The sequence below is a fragment of the Micropterus salmoides genome, unplaced genomic scaffold (assembly GCF_014851395.1).
Source record: "Micropterus salmoides isolate LMB-PRFRI ecotype aquatic unplaced genomic scaffold, ASM1485139v1 Ms_hic_scaffold_6, whole genome shotgun sequence".
Lineage (NCBI taxonomy): Eukaryota > Metazoa > Chordata > Actinopteri > Centrarchiformes > Centrarchidae > Micropterus > Micropterus salmoides.
The window spans coordinates 33,552,430-33,571,905 of NW_024044348.1; the positions used below are offsets into that span (position 1 = coordinate 33,552,430).

The 19,476-nt window shown below is 41.4% G+C and overlaps 1 protein-coding gene across 3 annotated transcripts; it reads right to left on the minus strand.

The window, feature by feature from the left end:
• Positions 1 to 1,172: 1,172 nt before the first annotated feature.
• LOC119890535 (homeobox-containing protein 1-like) lies at positions 1,173 to 17,933 on the minus strand. 3 transcript variants are annotated; one of them, XM_038701849.1, is made up of 10 exons: positions 17,759 to 17,933; positions 8,396 to 8,887; positions 6,878 to 6,963; positions 6,644 to 6,754; positions 6,052 to 6,208; positions 5,819 to 5,901; positions 5,330 to 5,425; positions 2,707 to 2,795; positions 2,228 to 2,311; positions 1,173 to 2,067 (listed from the first exon to the last, which is right to left on the minus strand). In XM_038701849.1, the coding sequence occupies exons 2-10, from the start codon at positions 8,884 to 8,886 to the stop codon at positions 1,753 to 1,755; spliced, it is 1,512 nt and encodes a 503-aa protein (XP_038557777.1). In that variant the 5' UTR covers position 8,887; positions 17,759 to 17,933; the 3' UTR covers positions 1,173 to 1,752. The 3 variants fall into 3 exon arrangements, with proteins under 3 accessions (XP_038557777.1, XP_038557776.1, XP_038557775.1); XM_038701848.1 differs by having other exon boundaries at positions 2,707 to 2,798; XM_038701847.1 differs by having other exon boundaries at positions 2,707 to 2,801.
• Positions 17,934 to 19,476: the final 1,543 nt, after the last annotated feature.

The window sequence follows — 19,476 nt, forward strand, 5'->3', positions numbered from 1 at the left end:
TCAGTTGTGGTAAAATTTCACAATGAGGTATTCAGTTGCTCACAAAAATCTAATCATTCCTGCCTTTCTTTGCTTCCATATTCTGAGCTTGTTTTACCAGGGCAGGAGGTGGAGAAGTGGGTCATTCTTTTTCTATTTTTTACATTTTCAAATCATCTTAGACTCAGAGAAATATTACCAACAAGCTGTGACCTCGATGAAACTAAGCTTATTTTGCTGTTCTTCTCAATGAAAGGAATCAACAGCAAACATCTAAAATATAATCAACTGTGATGAAAGGAGTATATACATACAATATATATACACACAAACATATAGAAATTAGAACATAATAGTTAATTAAAATGAACTTAACTGTCAAATTCATGTATTTATCTTTTGAGGCTGTTCAGTTGTGTTGTGATCACAGTGCAAGACCCTGAAACTATTTGAACCCCGTGTCAAATACAGTGTTGTCCTGCTGTGAAAAATGCAGTTTCCAAAGATTTCTGCATAATGCATTGTGTCCTGTTAGACCGTCCTCTATGGAAGATTTAAAATGCCTAAATAAAAACAAATCAACAAATAAAGTGAAAAACTATTATGTATTTTCTTTTATGTATGTATTTACTGTGCGATAACGGATTCACTTTCTTTGATTTGTTTTGATTTAGGCTAGAGATGCACTAAATGTTTGGCCACCAAAATTAATCGGCCGAAAATGCTATTTTTTAATAAGTCAAAAGACGTTGACATGTCGGCAGTGTGGAAGCATTTTAAAGTGTCTGGGAATGACACAAAAGTCGCCGTTTGCAGACACTGTTCTGCTGAATTGTCTCCATGCACATCCACTCCATCTGTGGCTGACTTCTTAGAAAAGGCAAAAAACGGTCTGACCCGCTTTGAGTGTTTCGGTCACTCGTTTCTGAGAAGGCAATTCAGGTAGCCACACCTACATTTGGAGTGCACACGTATTCAAGCCTTTATGGTAAATCCACTGAAACGGATCAGTATGAGCTGACAGTGTGTCCTGTCATTTTCTATCTTTACAAAGACAAGTGTTGCAGTATGAGAGCCCTACCTGAAGAGAGGCCATGAAGTCTTCATGTTCGCGATACAAGAACCACATACAACATTGTTTATCAAATTGGGTCGGACTTGATGAATTTAGCGCAAGGATACACATGTGACAATGTTGGTTTTCAAAATAAGGTGTCTATACAGTATGGAAGTGAGATTAATTGGATTATATTCACAGAAAGTATAAAACATATTACCAGTGTCTGTTAAAAGTAAATGGACACATGTAATTTACTTTATAGGACTCACCAAATCCTGTGGGATATGCAATGGTAAATTAAGTTAAGTTAAATGGCAAATTAAACGGAAATAAATTTGAAAAACCTTGTTCGGTATGGTATGATATGGTATAAAGTTTTTCATGATATTCGGCTTCAGCCATAAATTTTCATTTCGTTCCATCCCTAATTTAGGTATTTTAAATCTTCCACAGACTGCTGGGGAGCACTTAAAAATAAACATAACAGTTTATCATTATTGTTAGCATAATATAATAGTAATGCCTATAAGAGCGTAGCAGAGCAGGTTGGTGGTTGGAGGTAGGGTTGGGAGGTATCTCAGGGTTGGAGTATACACGACGTTTGGTCTTTTTTTTTTCGCTTATTACATTCCTATAAAATCTGCTTGCATATTAACACACCTCTGATCCTGTTCCATTCATCACTCCGAAAGCTCCGATATCCACCACACCCTTCAGTCATCCTCCAGCGTTTCCGTCTTGATGTCGTTACCCATGCTGCATCTTGTCCCATCAACCTGATTGGCTAGGGCTTGGTTGCTGTGATGGACAGCAGCCTTCTCCAAACCGATTGGATCCTGGGGCTCAATGGTGGGTTCGTCCTGGAGGGAGGGGGAAGGGGGAGACCAGGACACACCTGTCAATCTGGAACCTTCCACCTGAGGGCCCGCCCCCGACACAAGGGAGCGGCCGATCAGAGAAGTGCCCCTCTGTCCAGACATGCCTCCTCTAGCCAGGGCGGAAAACCAGCTGGGGAGCAGCGTGGGAACCTGAGTGAGGACAGGAGGAATGAAGGAAACGATTAGTAGACGTTTGGCTCAATCTGGATTTTCTCCTGTAAATCTGCCCTCGTCTCTTCATCTGAAAGCCAAAGCTCTTTTATAAATGCAGTTACAGTGAGGAGGCAGTGCGTCTGTAGTCAGGCTGTACCTGGGTTGGAGAGGACAGGTCAGCTCGACTGAAACCAAACTGCCTCGCTGAAGCTCTCTTGTCAAATAAGGACACCTCACAACCCTGTGGCAGAGCAGCACAGAGGTTACACAATAACCAGGTCATTTGACGGTCACAAGAATAGTGTCATAATACTGTGACCTCTGAGTTATTTATAATCTCAGCAATGTAGAAATGTATGCTGACCACACAGAAAGCCTCTGTAAACATCAGATGTGTGACTAAATGAAAATTTGACCAGTTACACGAACAGGAGCCAATACAAACTTTTGTAATGTTTCACACACTGTTTAACTTTTCTGACCAAATGTTTACCGAGCCCCACTGTCCCACACATTCATACCTCTGAGCTGCTCAGTGCAAACACCGTCATCCTCTGTTGTCACTGGACAGCTCTGTTAGAGGCTTTGTCTGTTACTGAGCAGTTATAACTCATTTACTGTCCGCATCTAGTTCACCTGGTCAGGGAAGTCGTTGCCATCCACCTCGTCGCTGTTGGACTGACCTCCTGGACTCTGAACCTCAATGCCGTGGCTCTCCAAGATGGCTGCTTCTTCAAAAAGACAAACCTCATCATAGCATATCGACCTCAAACAACAACACACTCAGATGCAAGTCAACAGTGAGTGTTGGCTTGCATCATCCTTCATCCAAGTGAGAATGACGGACGTGAGAAGCTGCTCTTTTAGAGCAGAGCAACACCCTGCTACTACGGCTGGTTAAAAACATAACCAATCATACAACTGCTAAAGGAAGAATTTCCGAGTGTTTGTGACGAGCAGGATGGCATCTAAGTGTTGGCTGAATGATACAGCGAGCAAGGAACAAGGATGTGTACTACAGAGTAAAAGCTCCTTTATGTGTGTACTGATTCATTTAGAGACTGTTTGACATTCTAGCAGAGCACACGGGGATATAAGGACAGTCTCGCTTCCACTGTCTGCCATGACTGCTTGACTGTAAGACTACTCATGAAGAAGAAGCATTCATGCAAGCAGCGGAAAGTAATGGAGAAAGAGGCTAACAGCAGAACCTTTCTTTGTTTTTACAAGTTTTGTACGCTATTTAATTACTAAATACACTTTTGAGAGGTTTTGAGGCGAGAGATCAACTGTGTAGCATTTGAGTATTGGCAGTTTTACGAACGTTGAATCGAAAATGTGCTCAAATGTTTTCAGGGTTGAGAAGCTCCACAAGCGGCGGTGGGTTTAGTGGTCAGCAGGCGGCCAGTCCCGCCCCCAGAGCCCAGCAACAACAGAGCAGCAGAGACAGAGGAAATGCCACAACTGAAAGATGGTTTCAATGTTACACAGGGCAGCTCCGCTTTAATCTTGAGAAGCTGCAGAGCTGCAGTCTCTATTCATTCAACTTACACTATACATTTCCAGAGTAATAAACTCTCTCTCTCACACAGAGAGTTTTGCGTGTATGCCGTGCTGCCGACAACTGCATGCACGTCAAGTAGCCGGCTGTTTAAAAACGATAAAATATTCTTTGTGTGGTTCATCAACGGTGATAAATTATCCGAAAGTCCCACGAGGTGCGAACAACTCGAAGACACGAACACAAACACGAAGATGGGGCTCCGTCTCTTCAGCAAGCGTTCCTCCGCTGCCACTGCACACACGCTACGCCTACACATGCGCACTGACGACCCAGGGTTAGGCTTACAATTTTGGATTTATTTACGCACTTTAAAAACATTTATTGAATGTTTTATTCTTTTTACATATTTATTTACAGCATTAAACGTGTAAATGTATATTGCAATAGGCTGTATATTAACTTATTGAGAGAAAACTGGTAGTTCTATGTAAAATCAGACATTGAGTACATGTCGCCAAAATGGCATGATCCTTGTTTCGCTGCGAAGCTTCGACTGTGAGATTGACAGTCGAATCAGGCTCCGCCCATTGAAGCATCGAATCTTCGACTACTGGGGTCAGCCCTAATAATAATTATCCAATAATATCAAATACACATCATTCATTTGATCTAGCTCCGACTGTCGGCTTATGCGCTTTTATTTTGAAGGCAGCAACGTAAGGAAAACGACAACACGGTGCAGGATGAGAGAAGTTAGCAGACAGAGAGCGATGGACTTCACATGACAGGATTCACAACTTGGATTAATTTTTATGAAAAGCTGTTTTGATTCTTTTGATTGGTGGACCCTTACAGACTAAAGGAACGAACACATTCGGATTTAACGAGCGGACTTCAGGAGCGCTTCAAAAGTAACGCAAGTCGGCACTTTTCTTTTCATCTCTTGTACCGTGCAGGTTACACCAGTAAATCTATAAGAATTATACTTTGAGGCTTGTTGTTTCATAATATAATAGTAATGCCTATAAGTTCATCAAATGAACTTAACAATTGAATTGTGGAGAATCTAACCGATCTAACTATGTGTAGCATGTTCATACTGACATATTGATCATATGTTTAAACATTAATATTTGTTTTAACCATCTAAGCAGCTTAGAAGCAGATAAAGCAGGCGACTACACAGGGTTTAAGAGGTTTTATACATCCAAAGAACTTCTATAAAAAACAGACCAGGCGTTTAATAGAGACCTGTGTTTATTTGTCAAAATAAGTTCCCACACCAGGCCAGTAAATGGGGTAGGTGGCTATTTGGGACTTGACTATTAATTGAAGTTTTACAGTCGTTCCAAAGCATCTTTATTGAGAAGTTAAAAGTTTTAAAGTTAAAACCTACTTGGCAATAAATCAGATTAAGAGCTTATTGTTTTGGGTGATAAAGCCTGGCTGTTATCTTGGAGGAGCCTCTCCATAGTTCTTTATATTCTTTTAGTTGTGTTAGCAAACAACTGAAGTGCAATCATAAATCAGTGAATTATAGGAGTATCCTACGCTGTCTTGTCTTCTTCCCTGGTTTCCCCCTGACGTTGATACTGGTGTTCATTCTGAATAGTAAACCTTGTTCACTTAATGGTAACGTTAGCTAGATAGGCTGTGTGTTTAATTCGTTAAATGGTTTAATTCGGGTTATGGTTAGGGTGTGACAAATTTAATCGTGACTAGTCGACTAATAAATTACTGAGAGGTAGATATTACCAATGTTAGCGCGCCTCTTGATGTCTTTGCGGCGGTTGGCAAACCAGTTGTAGACCTTCAGAGATGTTACCCTCTCCAAATCAGACAGCTTCTTTCCTGTAACACACACAGAACACACACACTAATCACATATTTTGCTTCTCTGTCCTCTACTCCTTCATTTGTCTCCCTGTGGTTGTTTTTGAAGGCTCATTCACACATATTTAGTTAAATTGGTCAGAAAGTATCTTCGAAGTAATACAAAGTTATGTATTATGTTAGTTATGGTAGGACTGCTTTTAGACACATTCATTTTTTTAATATGCAACATATTTAAGTTGTCAAATGAAACCAGACCCTATTCTCCACATGGATTCAACCATATGCCTACTTTGCAGTTGTGAGGCAAGTGGCTAAAAGAGTATTTTCTTAATTAAATGAAAGTTTTTTTTACAATTTAATTTAATAATGTATTACAGATTATCTTAATTAATTCCTGTTGGAACCTACCGGGTTTCTGAATAACAGCATTACAGGCGGTGGCTATCTCCTCTCTCTTCGCTTCATCAGGGTACTGGTTATCACTGAAGAAGCTGTGCAGATGCAGACACACACACCATTCATTGTTCTAATTACAAAGCCCATTAAACGTCACGCTTTACCTTTTCAGCCAATTCACTCCTCCACCTTTTCATTTTCTTGCCATTAACTCCTCCCCCGACATCCCACCACCTCCTCCTCACCTCTCCATAACAGCCAGACACTCCTTCCTCCAGGTGAACCTGCTCCCTCGCCGCAGACGGAAGCCCCCAGGGGCAGAGCCAAATGGAGGCGGGGCTTGGTGCCAATCCATCACATCCTCCAGAGCCAATGGGGCGGCTCGCATGGCCAGAGTGGCACCTGAAGTCAGAAACCCCAGACAGCTTTACTAATAGCTTATTTTCACTTCAGTATGTCACACAGCGTGAGGCTCCTGCTGACAGTTCCTCGGCTGAAGACTTATTCACAAGCGCTTTCACTGGTTCTCCACCTAAGAATATATCTCAAATATAATAATGAAAAGAACGGGCTGATTGTCCATCGTAAACCATGCTTTTAACAGATAACTTGCACTTCTGTGATGTTGTAGTAGTGATTGTCCCCCTAAGTCCAAATGGCCTGATTTTTGCACAGTCAGCGTTAAGAAACTCCAGGTGTTACTGAAGTCAGCACTGCCAGTCATGCATTCAGTGTAGCTGACTGGTTATTGAAAAACATATAACACCTTTTATTTGACAGTATTTTCTCACAAGTGGAACAGGTTGTGTAAGAGATTAGGCCTGAGAGGGGTGTTACCAGGGTTGGTCTTTTCTAGCTGGTACCAGCGGAAGAAGGCTCGTTTCTTCTGCTCGCTGAGGTCTGATCCCTGCTGTAGGAGCCAGTGGGAGATCCGACTCTGACTGATCCCTGGAGGAAGAGGAACGGAGTGAGATCTGCATCGTCAGTAGGCTAAGTGCTTGCTGGCATACCAGCTCTTCCTGAGGTTGATTTGGTGGGACTGGTTGAAATGCAGATGAAGATGATACTCACCCGTTACCTGAGCGACCACAGCCTGAGAGATCCGCCTGTTCGCCAGGAAGGACTTAATCTCCTCTTTGATCACAGCGCTATCCCTCCTACAAGCAGAGAGGAGAATCTACAGCTTACCACAAAGACAACAAATGTTTACCTCTCCAACAGTTTGACATTACTAAACACATAAAGCACAAGCTAACACTATTACTTAAACCAGCTGTAACTCTGCAATCCACACATACACCAATGGCAGTAGCTTTTATTGATGAATATGTGCAGGAATCAGAGGCCAGAGCCTGCTGTAATATTTGCTGCTCTCTTTCTGGCTGGATTTCATCTTCACACACCCTCAAATCAATACTGCTCTGATTGCTGCTGTCTGACTGCAGACAGATGAGAGGCACTTGTGTTTGTGGGTGTGTGTGTGTTTGTGTGTGTGTAGGATTCAATCCCTGTATTGTATTCAGTGGGAGCTACAGGCAGGCTTGTCGACCATCAGTATTAACACCTGTTCTCTAGAGCAGCGATCTACTGTATAAGTTATCAGTGGGTTTGTCACATATTCCCTTTTGATATCAACATTATCATAATTTTAAGTACTAATTATTGTCACAGCGGTACAGGACTTGGAATCCGACAGCTCTAAAACAGTTTGCAGAATGTGACTTTGCCCTGAGCACCTCTCTTTGGTACTGTCAGCAACAGGCTAATGTTTGTTGGTAGCCCGGGGCTGGCGCATAGATTCAACATTTAAGGCGTTTATTGTCAAATGCACAGAAAGACCATCAATGGCTTAGACCATGATTGAGAGATAGATACTGTAGATAGAGACAGAGATAGATAGATAAAATTAAATTTTAAGACATTAAAAACTATAAATAGAATAAACAACAATATATACAGACTATAAAAATAAAGTAAGGTGCAGCTGAGTAGGTTAAATGGAAACAAAAACCTGAGTGCAAAAGGTGAGGCTCTGTGCGTTGAGCTACAGACAGGGCAAAAGTCAATAGGAGTGATGAAGAACGGGGGAGGTGATGTTGGATGTATTGCATGCACAATGCATGTTGCTTTCATTTTGCCAACCAATACACACAAGTTAATGCTTTGTTGGCCTTTCCTCTGTTTGCAATAGATACATTATCAGTTTTTGCTAACTAGGAGCTAAAACTGGTAACGGTGGCACAACATTTTTTCTAAGCTACGGTGTCTGTGTTGTGCGTGGGGATAATTACTATATTTCTATAATAACTATTATAGCCCGACGATACGGAAGTTTTGAGGTCAATGCTGATCCATAATTGAAAGCTTCAAAAATCCAATATAATGACCGGCATTAATTTTCTTTACACAATCCATACCATAAAAATAAAAACAACATTTTTGACTAGGCTCTCTTAAGTTAGCTTAAATTAGCTTTCTTGGCCAAGAAATGTACTGTATTTTACGGATGAAAATTAAACTTACTACTACTACTCTCTGGTGGGCAAACTATAGAACGACACTGTTAAGAAAAATCTGGTCCAGTCTTACCTCATCAAGTCCTCCACCTTATCATCAACATCTATGTCCTCTTCACTGGTCTCAAACCCATAGCCTGGTGTCGTCACGCTGTCACTAACCACGCCAAGAGGAAATCTGGGCGGTGACAGCTTCCCATTGGTGACAGCAACTAGACCGTTCTGAGTTACAGCTGAAATGACGACAGGTGAGGCCACTGGAATTGGTAGAGGCGGGGAGGTGGTGTCGAAGTTGTTATTAGGGGACAGTGAGAATCGGTTGTTGGGGAAACTTGTCTGAGTGGCGGCGGAAGTCATGGAGGAAGAGGCGGCAACGGTGCTGGAAGACGAGGGAGGCATGTAGGACGGTTTATGGGTCAACTTGTGTCCATGTTTCCGGTCCAAATGGTCAAGTGTGTCCAGGGCATGGAGGACCTCCACCTGTGTGATCCCCGTCCTCCTTAGCCTCTGGAGGAGGTCGATCTGCTCAATGGTGAAGCGAGGCTCCTCACTCTGCTGGAACATCCTGGAGGGAATCATAACAAAACCATTAAAGAAAAATGAAAAGACACTCAGTAAATCAGTACATTGCACAGGAAGCAGCTGTACTTCACTTAAGTATTCCCAACTTGTAAGATGTCGCTATTAGTACCCTACATTTTGGAGGCTAATGTCATATATTTTAATTCATTACAGTTATTCAAAGCTGTAGGTAATAGTTACTATCCAGAATAGGATTTTAGATGTAAAACATCCCATAGTAGTAGTAAATAGTAAAGTACTATGATTGTATGGATTGTATTTCAGGGCTCCCTTGTAAAAGAGATTGTGTCTCAATGGGACTTCCCTGTTAAAATAAATACATTTCAGACAGCTCAACAGCTGCATGGAGCACTACACACTGCATACTATCCAACACTGTTTTTTTAATTTGATACAATTTAGAACTTTTTGCTGTAAATAATTTTAACCTAAAATATACTACTTGAAAGGTATTCTGGGAGTTTTTGACCACAAGTAGTGCTGTGGAACAATTCCTTCTTTTACTTATTAGAACAGTCTCACAAAAGTAGTCACAAACAAATGTAAAACAAAGCACAGATAAATGTAGAGTCATTTGTATCTATAAATCTGTTGCATTTAACAAATTTCAATTTAGGAGTCATATATTAGAGGCACATATAGGGCTGAGCGGTATATCGGTATATGAGGTATACGATATAATTTCAAAAGAGATAAGATTAGACAATACCGTTTATACAGATAGTTTGATGTTGAGTTAATAAATGTTTCCTAAAGTCCTGCCAGCGTTTGCTCCTCTCTCTCTCCATCACGCCCCTCCCTCTGCGTCTGCACTCAGCCGTCTAACTACAGTCTCCTAACAAGACAGAGGGAGACACTGTTAAAGCCTACGGAATTACGGGAGGTGACTTTAGACAGCCTAGCCTACTATTGATGGAGAAAGTCACCGAAGCAGACATACAGAGAGAGAGAGAGAGAGAGAGACGGTAAAGCCCATTTTCCACTGCACGGTACCAGCTCGACTCGCTTCGACTCTACTCGCCTTTCTTTTGGTTTTCCATTGTGTAAAAGTTGTACTTGTACCTGCTATCAGGTACTTTTTTTCGTATCACCTCCGTCTTACCTGTCTTTACATTCTGGGTAATGTTGAAACGTTTAAACTTAAATCAAGAGACAGCTGTTTGTGTGTCGCATTGAACTTTACGTCGCGGCAGTTGTGTGGCGTCGCTATGACGACCAGCTACATAAGGGTCTCTGTCTCTGGGTACTATCTGCAATGGAAAACGGAGGCCACAGGTGTAACACCAAAATCTGTGACCTATCAGATTCAGTGACTACACCCAAACGACGATGTTTTCCTAACCATAACCAAGTACTTTCGGTGCCCAAACCCAACCAAACTGCAACCGCTTCACATCATCAACAAAGCCTCTGGCGCTTAAAGGCATGGTAGCAAAGTTGCTTCTGAAACACTTTTTGTCATATTTGTTGAAACTGTCTTTAAACACCAATGCATATTGAAAAGTTAGGTGCTCTGAAAAAGAGAGTATAAAAACCGGCTGTCTGTAGTCCTCTCAGGGCTGCAGTAAACACGGACACTCGTTTCATTCGGACCGAATGCAATGATTGGCTGGCTGGCTGTCAATCTCCCTCGCTGCCATGGCTACCAGCCCTGCTGCTACAGGAGCTGCCCCCGTGCGCGCACCCGCTCAGCTCGCTCAGACCTGACGAGCGAAGCGGTCAGACCAGAGGTGATATCTGCGTGGCTTTTCAACGATAATGACCCACAACTGAGGAACACCAAGGGGCTGAAAAGTTGCACCGTGGTGGTTTTATTTCTGCTGGACAGGTAATCTTTATCATTTTGATGGTAATTTGTTACTTTCATCGCTAGCAAACGTAGCTACCTACTTAGCATACAGCTAACTGTTGCTACGACTGCAGGCTGGTGTAGGAGCCAGAGTAGAGACGATGAATTATAGCTAGCTGTAGGTGAGCTGGAAAACAGCAGCGTGAGCGGTGTTTTCCGACGCTAACATTAGGTTAGACAATGTAAGTGTAGACTGCGCTGGTTTAGTTATTCACCATATAGGTTTATTATACTATATTTACACCTAACTTTATGTTATATATATATTTTATTTTTATTTGGAGTCTTTCATAGCCCTGTACTTCTCACCAGTATACGCTGATCAGACCATGCTGGCTGACCTGGATCACAACCACCATGTCCACAGTCCAGCCAGGAGAAAAAAGCTTATGACACAATTCAGTATGTTGCATTATGAGTACTCCTATGCATTTTACTCAATAGATTTATAAGTGATGAATCAAAAAATATTGTAAATATTTAACAGTATGAGGAATACAGATAAATGGTGCTGATTTATTGTTTTGATTGCATTTTATGTGGAAATGCTAACTACAGTATAAGAGAATAATGTCAGGTATTACAAACTTTTCACTAAGCTGATCCTCCTTTCTGTATTATGAGGTACAGCAAGGTGTACAACAAAAAGTCCATGAAGTGGACTGAAGGTGGAGAAGGACTACAGTTACATCGCAGACCTCCAGAGTGCCATCCTCCTCCTCCTCCTCCCCCGGTTGTCTACTACTGAGGAGATGCCTAGAAGCAGAACCAGGAAACCTGATGATCCCCGTCAACATGGGGTTCAGTCATGTGTCCCTGCCCCAACTGTGTTGCTAGATACAGCAAAATATAAAAAAAGTAATATGGTTGGTTTTGAAATGTGGTAATCATGTCAAAGAGGTGACTGATATTTAATCATCTCCACAGTAGCGATACGATGCTACAAGTAAAGTCTGAACTGTCTTCATAATCAGTCAAGATACATCTGGACACACCTTGTCTCTTCCTGTATATACTTATTTTTATTGAGGTTTTAAAAATGATCAATTTGTGATATAGGTTGTAGTTTTAGTAGTATATAATAACAATAAACAGGTGTTATACCACATTTGGATGTCATTATTTCAGACATAAGACATAAAGGTAGTTGCTTGATTATTTATGCTCCCAAGTGTAAAGAAAAGGCATTTATCATTTTCAATGTTTTATTTAAAAAATAATGAAAATATTATCCAGAACAGGGAAAAATCTCTTTGTATTTTCTCTACCCTCCTGCACATAAAAAGAAAACAATGTACAGGTATTCATTCACACAGTGGAGGGAATTATTTTGTGTAGCAGTTGGTGACATTACATCTTACACCCTGCTAGGATTAAACCTCTGTATTGTCCTCGTGGATCAGGAGAACAGTTGCATATCTTCCAGAAACAGCAACTTAGTATCACGACTCTGTGACCAAGTGCCACACTATAAACTGTCTATGCTGCCTGACTGAACTGTCTGTTACTCTGTCCTGGGTCTGGAAGGTCAGCCATGTTGGATGTTGCCCACAGTCCTCAGATTCTGGCCTGTAAAGGAATATATAGTTGTTAGAACCCCAAATTGGAAAGATCGGTGTAATAGGACAGAACATTCATCACCATGATCAGATATTTTTATTGAACAGGGGTTTGTTGTTCACCAACAGGACTTCTGTGTCTACATTACACACCAGGTCAATGTACATGACACAGAGGAGTCGATGGCTGAAGCAGAGCTGTAGTTAGTTGAAATCAGTAAACGATAATAAAAAAGTAATAACACTTTATTTTTGACAGTCAAAGGGCTTAGGGGGAAACACCAGAGAAACTTTGAGACAAGTACACTGGGAGATAATAGACTAATATTAAAATATATATGTATAGCTATACCTGTTTATATGCTGTTGTTGGAGCGTGAAGCTCGACGCAGGTCCTAGAAGATGTGCTCCTTGGCTTGCACCTCGTGCTCCCCGTCCTGCCTCTTCTTCGGACCCTGGCAGCCCTCCCTCCTCTGCTTCGCCTCGACCCCGGGCCTGTCCCAGTTTGTGCTTGGCTCTGGGGTGCAGTCCTCAGAGACATTAATGCTGTCATATTGGAAGCTCTAACATGCAAAACAACGTACATGTTATGAGTCTAACACGAAATACACGTTTGTGTAGTGTAACTGATGGAAACGGGAAAATGTGTAGCCTGTTTTTAGCTTTGCCCAATGTTACCGCAGCTGTTAGCACAGCTACCTGTTGCTAACAGTTAGCTAGCCAGTCTTTTTAAACCTATCCAACAATAATAATAACATGCTAGCTTGATAGTTAGTACTAACAGCAGGGTTAGTTGTTTATTTTCATAATGTTAAAGGTAGATGTTTTCTTACCCCTGATGTGAGCCGCTGCACTCCGCTAGTCACTGTCCTCGTCCTCCTGTGGTGTCGGCAACGCGCATTCAGCGTGGCTTTGGAAGGAGCCCAGAAGGGAGGGGGTGGGAGTTTCTCTGTTGGATACTTTCAAAATCCAGCACTTTCTGGCTAGTTTCTCCATCCATTCAACTATTTTTTTACTGCTTTTTCCCATGGGATAATTTTCTCGTGATCTCGAGATAACGACTGTTGTTTTTTCCATGATAACGGGATAATTATCTTGTGATCTCAAGATAAACCATGACTGAATGCATGGGTGGGCAGGCGCGTTTCTTTAGGATAATTTAATCTCGAGATCAGGAGATAATTATCCCGTTATCACAGGAAAACGGAATTAAATAAAAATATCTGAATGGATGGCCCCTTACGGCTTCCATAGATAAGTACTCATTTGTTATCAAAATGTAAGTCATTAGTGTTTTGAATAAGAATATTACTTTAATTAGAAATATTGTTCCCTTTGAAATATGAGTTTTAGCTGGCAAACATACCAAATACTGCATCAATACATACTGCATAGTGTGGTTCACTGCAATGGCACAAGCATAATATACATGTATGGTTACATTTTTGTACGTCATTTATAGTATACTTTAAAATAGACATGTGTGTATGATGTTTTTCTTTAGTTTAACATTTTTACCCCCAAAAAACAACAAAAAGACAGTGTGTCCATTAATAAAAGTCCGTCTGTTGTTTCCCCAACTGTTGGAAAGTGTTGGTTAGTGCTAGCTAACATCTCACTGGGATTCAGACTCTGGTCTGGAAGTTGATTAGGAAAGCTAACAGAATGTTTTTTGGCTGCTATGTCAAGTTTTCTAAATTTACAGGAAGTAATGTTAATTAGCCACGTCATTATTACCTACTTGGTAGAATCATTACAAATGCTTTGATTTAAAAAGTACCAAGAGATCACACAGTGAGACAAAAGGAAATCCTTTATTGAAAAAAAAAAAAAAAAAAGCTGTTTCAATAATCGTTTTATAAATCGCATTTTAGCCCTCTGAATTGTAATCAAATTGAATCGTGAGGTGCCTAGAGATTCCCACTCCTAGTGTGTACACTGGCAGCGTGATTCACATCCTGCTGTTTTTGTTGTGCTATTCACCTGAGCCGGTGGCAGTGAAGTCCAACATGGTAATACTAAACAAAGAACTCTATACTATAAACTACTTTAAACTGTAGAGAGGCAATTAAAGAATGCAAATAGCTACATTGAGTGGCTATGGCTTAAAAAAAGATGGCCACAGACAGCCTCAAAAATGGGGCCCAATACAATAAGAAATCTACATGTTCTACTACTGATTAATGGACACATTTTTTAGCTCATTAGTGACCTTTCTTTACCCACTGTGCTTGACATCCCAGGAAAAAATACTAGCGACAATCACAGTACAAAATGGAAGTACAGTCACATCTGTTTGCTTCCTGCCTGCAGATTTACAGCACACACACACACACACACACACACACACACACACACACACACTGTAAGTCATCTGAGCTCAGCAGCTGCTATCCAGATATGATGTGCATTCCTCCAGACTAAGACTTTTATTATTTATTATAGTGGATACATTTTCAACCCAATTATTCCTTTAGTGTTACCCACATAATGTAATGTATGGTATGTGTGCACAGATTTTGTGTCATTTCTAAAATAAAAAAAACCTGTCATAGTAATAGTCACTGAACTGAACTGAGAGAGAGAAGCAGGGAGAGCGAGAGAGGAAGATAAACAGAGAAATGAGAGAACGCATCTGTCTTGATGCTTTTCTTTCTGATGCCGACTCAGAGAGGGAAAACAGGCCACAGCAGAGAATCAAAATCAGCAGCACTTATATAGAGAAGGGGGGTGAAAGGGAGTGTGTATATCTGGGTGCGTCTGTGTGTGTGTGTGTGTGTGTCTGGTGTGTGCGCACGTCTTGGGAAAAATGCCAAGAAAAATTTACATCTCAGGCAGCCAAGCTCCATACTTTCTCTCACTGCTGCAGAGGATGACTCACGCCGCATAAAGTTCGACTGATACACAGGATCGATACAGAGCTGCAAAATGATAATCAACTATTTTGTTTTTGGCCTCAGTTCATGATATTTTGTTGCAAATAAACAATTCAATTATTTTACTTATTTCAGTGTAGTATTTATTAAGTCTTTTACAGTCTACTTCACAGTTGTTGCAGTTCTTTACAAAACTAATGTAATTAACAAAAATCACTAAATGAGTACTTACGCCCCAAACCCCAGGCCCCATTTTAAATTAACCATGCCTTGCTTAGATCTTAGATCTAAGCAAGGCATGGTGGCTCCAAACCACTTCCATGTCCATAATGATGAGATTCAGTGGCGTCTACTGTTGCTCTACACACTGAACTGTGAGGACTACAACACGCGCATGTCCATGTGTGTGTGTTAATTTGCCAGATGCAATCTAGAGACACATTTAGAATGATCAAAGGCAACAAGATGCATCTAAGTGCAAGGTCCATATAAGACCAGGCAGCTTTTCAAGAAGATGCCCTGAAGCGTACTGACTAGAATGGCTTTGAACTCTGCAGACACCTGACCTCTATTTCCCCATCTCTTATCACCAACATCTCCAGCTACAGAAAGGTAAAACACACGTCTAATCAAAAATGCTAGGTTTTCTGAAAGGGAGCTGGCATACTTTTTACTTATACACCAATGAGTGGCCAAAACTTTTGACTGCTTTTTAAGAAATGACAAAACCAACGAAAAACAAAAAGGCATTTAGGCCTAACCTGTCTGCCAAGTTAGTCTCTTGCAGCCACTCTGGCAGGAAACCAATGTTCTTTTAAAAAGGTGGTACTACTGTAAGAAGACACAGTGGCTTTTAGATGCACAGTGGTGACTAATTATTATTTATAATTATTAGCAAACCATTTCAGGGTAGACAACCAACATTTCTTGTACTGTATTTGCCACAGTGGCTGCCAGATCAGTTGGACTTTGACCTTTTATTTTTTCCACTCTATCTGGAATGATGACCCAGCCACCTTGGTGGGCACTAATATTTCTCACTATGTCCATGGTGCCTTTCCAGCAGCCACACTCACTTCGGTAATACAATAACTAGTACAGGAAGGACAAGATATACCTTTTCAAAGTACACCAAATGTTATCTTGTAGTTTTGAATCATTTTAAAGAAACCAAGAAATACTGCCAGAGTATTTTTGGAAGAACATTACATGGTCTAGTTTTTTAATTGATGACAGCAGCTTTGGAATTTGTGGTGGTAAATTACATTAGCTGAAAAGTACGCGTGATTATATGAGGCTGGGACAGTGTGTGTGTGTGTGTGTGTGCGCGCGCGCGCGCGCGCGCGCAAGTAGGGGCAGAGTAGTAATCAAATAGTGCTGACTGGCACCGCTCAACTAAGATCTCTGCTAAGCAGCAACTGCAGGAAGACAAAGTACAGGAGTATGGACACAGATTTAAAAAACTTAAATCACACCCAGGGTAACACTTTAACAGTGTCACTCAAAAAGTAATGTGCCCTTCAAACTCAAACAATGCTGAAGTGTCCTTGAGCAAAGCCAAAGGGCCTACCAGCTCCAGGTGCTGCTCTGTAGCTAAACTTGACCTGATATTGGACCTCCCAGTGAAGCAGAGAACTTCAACAGAATCTCCAGAGGAGTGTAATACATTAAGTCCAACGGTCTCCAGGTTGAGGCTTTGTGTCACCATCTGGTTCACTCCTCAGACATCCCAGACAAACTACACATCATGCAAGAAAATACCAAGATAAACTGTATTACTATTCCTGGAACCAGTGACCTACCTAAGATCCTAACCAGACGTGGCATAACGCCGTAGCCTGGTTGCAGACATGAGCCAGCTGCGCACATAGACAAAAGCCATTTAATTACAGTAGGCAACTTTTTAACTGGCCTTGGAACCCGAAATTCAACAAAGCAAGAAGAGCTGGCTCATGTGGCAGGGACACTACACTGTAGTGGCCTCAGATGTCATTGGAGCCCCGATGCAGAGTTGTACTGAAATGTCGACTTTCGAATCACGTTGGGGGGGAAATATCTTAATTTTGCCCCGCTTCTAGAAAAATAGGCATGTTCCGACAGGGTGTCTTCAGACGTTTCATGGCTAATGAAGAACAACTCCTCAATTCCGCATATACCTTACAACGTCAAACTAACCCAGTCCACGCACAACATAATAGTACATGTTATTAACTTACTGGATCGCCTGTTGTTCACTGTAATTATCGCACTCTACTAAAACAATGTTCCACTGGGCACCGCGGTAGCCAGCATTGTGGACCAACTGGAAAAGTTGACATTGTGTGTTTGATTAAGTGTTTCTTGGTGAACTACGTGCATGCCGAATTACAGACTGACTCTTTATTATTCAGACGACACCATTAAGATCTGTTTAGGTAGTGTGAATCTTAACCGCCAAGTCAAACAGCGCAGCACAACCGAAATTTTTATGGAGTTTTCAGTATCACCACACACAGAAAAGCAAATGTATCGGGCTAGCAGCAGGACCCCTTTTAAGACAGCAGTAGCTGGAGCTGCAGGACTTAACTTACCTTAATATTCCAGTCCAAGAGCCTCCGCAGATGCTTATTTTACCATATATCTACAGCCTTGGGGCGCCGGGACACACGGACACTGACAGTTTTCCCAAAATGTCTCCTCTGTTTCTAATTGGGTTTCAATCCACCGTCAGACAGATTCGCCTTTTGTCCGGCAGACAGGCGCCATGTTGACACAATGACGCAAGGAACGTCGGGAGTCGCAGTTTACAGAACTTACTGTACTCGCAGAGCGGCCAGTTTATTAGGCACACCTGGCGCTGTTGTTCGCGTTTGTTGACAGTGCCAGATAGGTGTTACTTCAACTCTATCGTTTCTAATGTTTTGTCCACCCAGATTTTTGCTTGTGTCTCAGGATGATTATAATAAGCAGCTTCAGATGCTTTTGATACAGTTTTTTTTCACAATTTCCCTTATTTTATGTATGTAAACATTAAGGTGTGACACAAACACAAAAAGGGTAGTGTCTCAACAAAATTCAGAAAAGTTAAAAACAGGCCACCCCAGGCCAGTTGAGTTATACTCAAAAGCTCTCCCAAGTGACTTGTTATGTACAATCAGAGCTGCAAAACTTGGAACCACACAGAGGTGGACACAGAATTGCTTCTGTGACCTTTGACTAACTAGAACCACCAGGTCACACAGTTTCTTTATATAAAACATTTTCACCAGCTTGAGAGTATTTCATCAGGACAATCAGTGGTGTTCTCTGAATCAAATGGGCAGCCTACATAACCTAAACATAACCCTCAGCCCGTGCACAGAGTTAGAGATAGGGTTCTTTTTAACCTAATGTCACAACAGCATGAGCTAACTCAAGCAGCTCACGGGCAAGCCGTTTAGTTATTTTACATTACATTTATTCACTTAGTTCTTCTTTCTTTTATACAAAGTGACTTACAATTGCCATATATGTCAGAGGCCGCACGCCTCTGGAGCAACTAGTGCTTAAGTGTCTTGCTCAGGGACACACTGGTGGATGGTCGCAGTGGGTTACTTGGATTGCTGCTCTGGTGTGACTTTAGGGCAAAAATGTCAATTTCAGCACTCAGAGCATACAGTGCAGGGACAGTTATCCCACTTGTGACTCCTCTGGAGCAGACCACAGGGTCGTAGAACTGTTTTACCCAGAACAATGTGTTAGGAGCAGAAGATATGGCCCTTCCTTAGATCAGTGGCGCTTGTACTCATTACACAGAACCCTACAGGTTTGCATTCCAGCTGGCTAATCAACACCAGGGAGACAATGGGAACACAATTAGCAATGTGGTAAGTTAGAAAACCTGCAGTGCAGTGGGTCCTGACCGCTGCTGAATGCAAGGATAGATAATTAACTGACCATACTGTACGTATAATCAAACAACACACGTAGTGTTTGCAATACAAGTTTGTATCTGTTTTATAAAGTTTATATCATTTATTCATATCTGTTTTTGAACATGATAAAAACTTACTAACTATATTAGAACAGTGATGAAACTTTGTGATTTCAAAGGAGTGGTCTATTCTTGCAGGGTCTCGGGTGAATGCAGTAAGATGCTGAATCTGCTGCATTAAGCCAAAATAAGATCGCATCTGACCTCTGGACACATTTAAGGTAAAATCTGGTCTCTCCCTTCTGATGATTCGGTGGCTTGCTGTGCTTCTAAAAAGTAAAAACAAATAAAAATCACAATCACTGATAATATCGCTAATGCAAACACACCACTTAT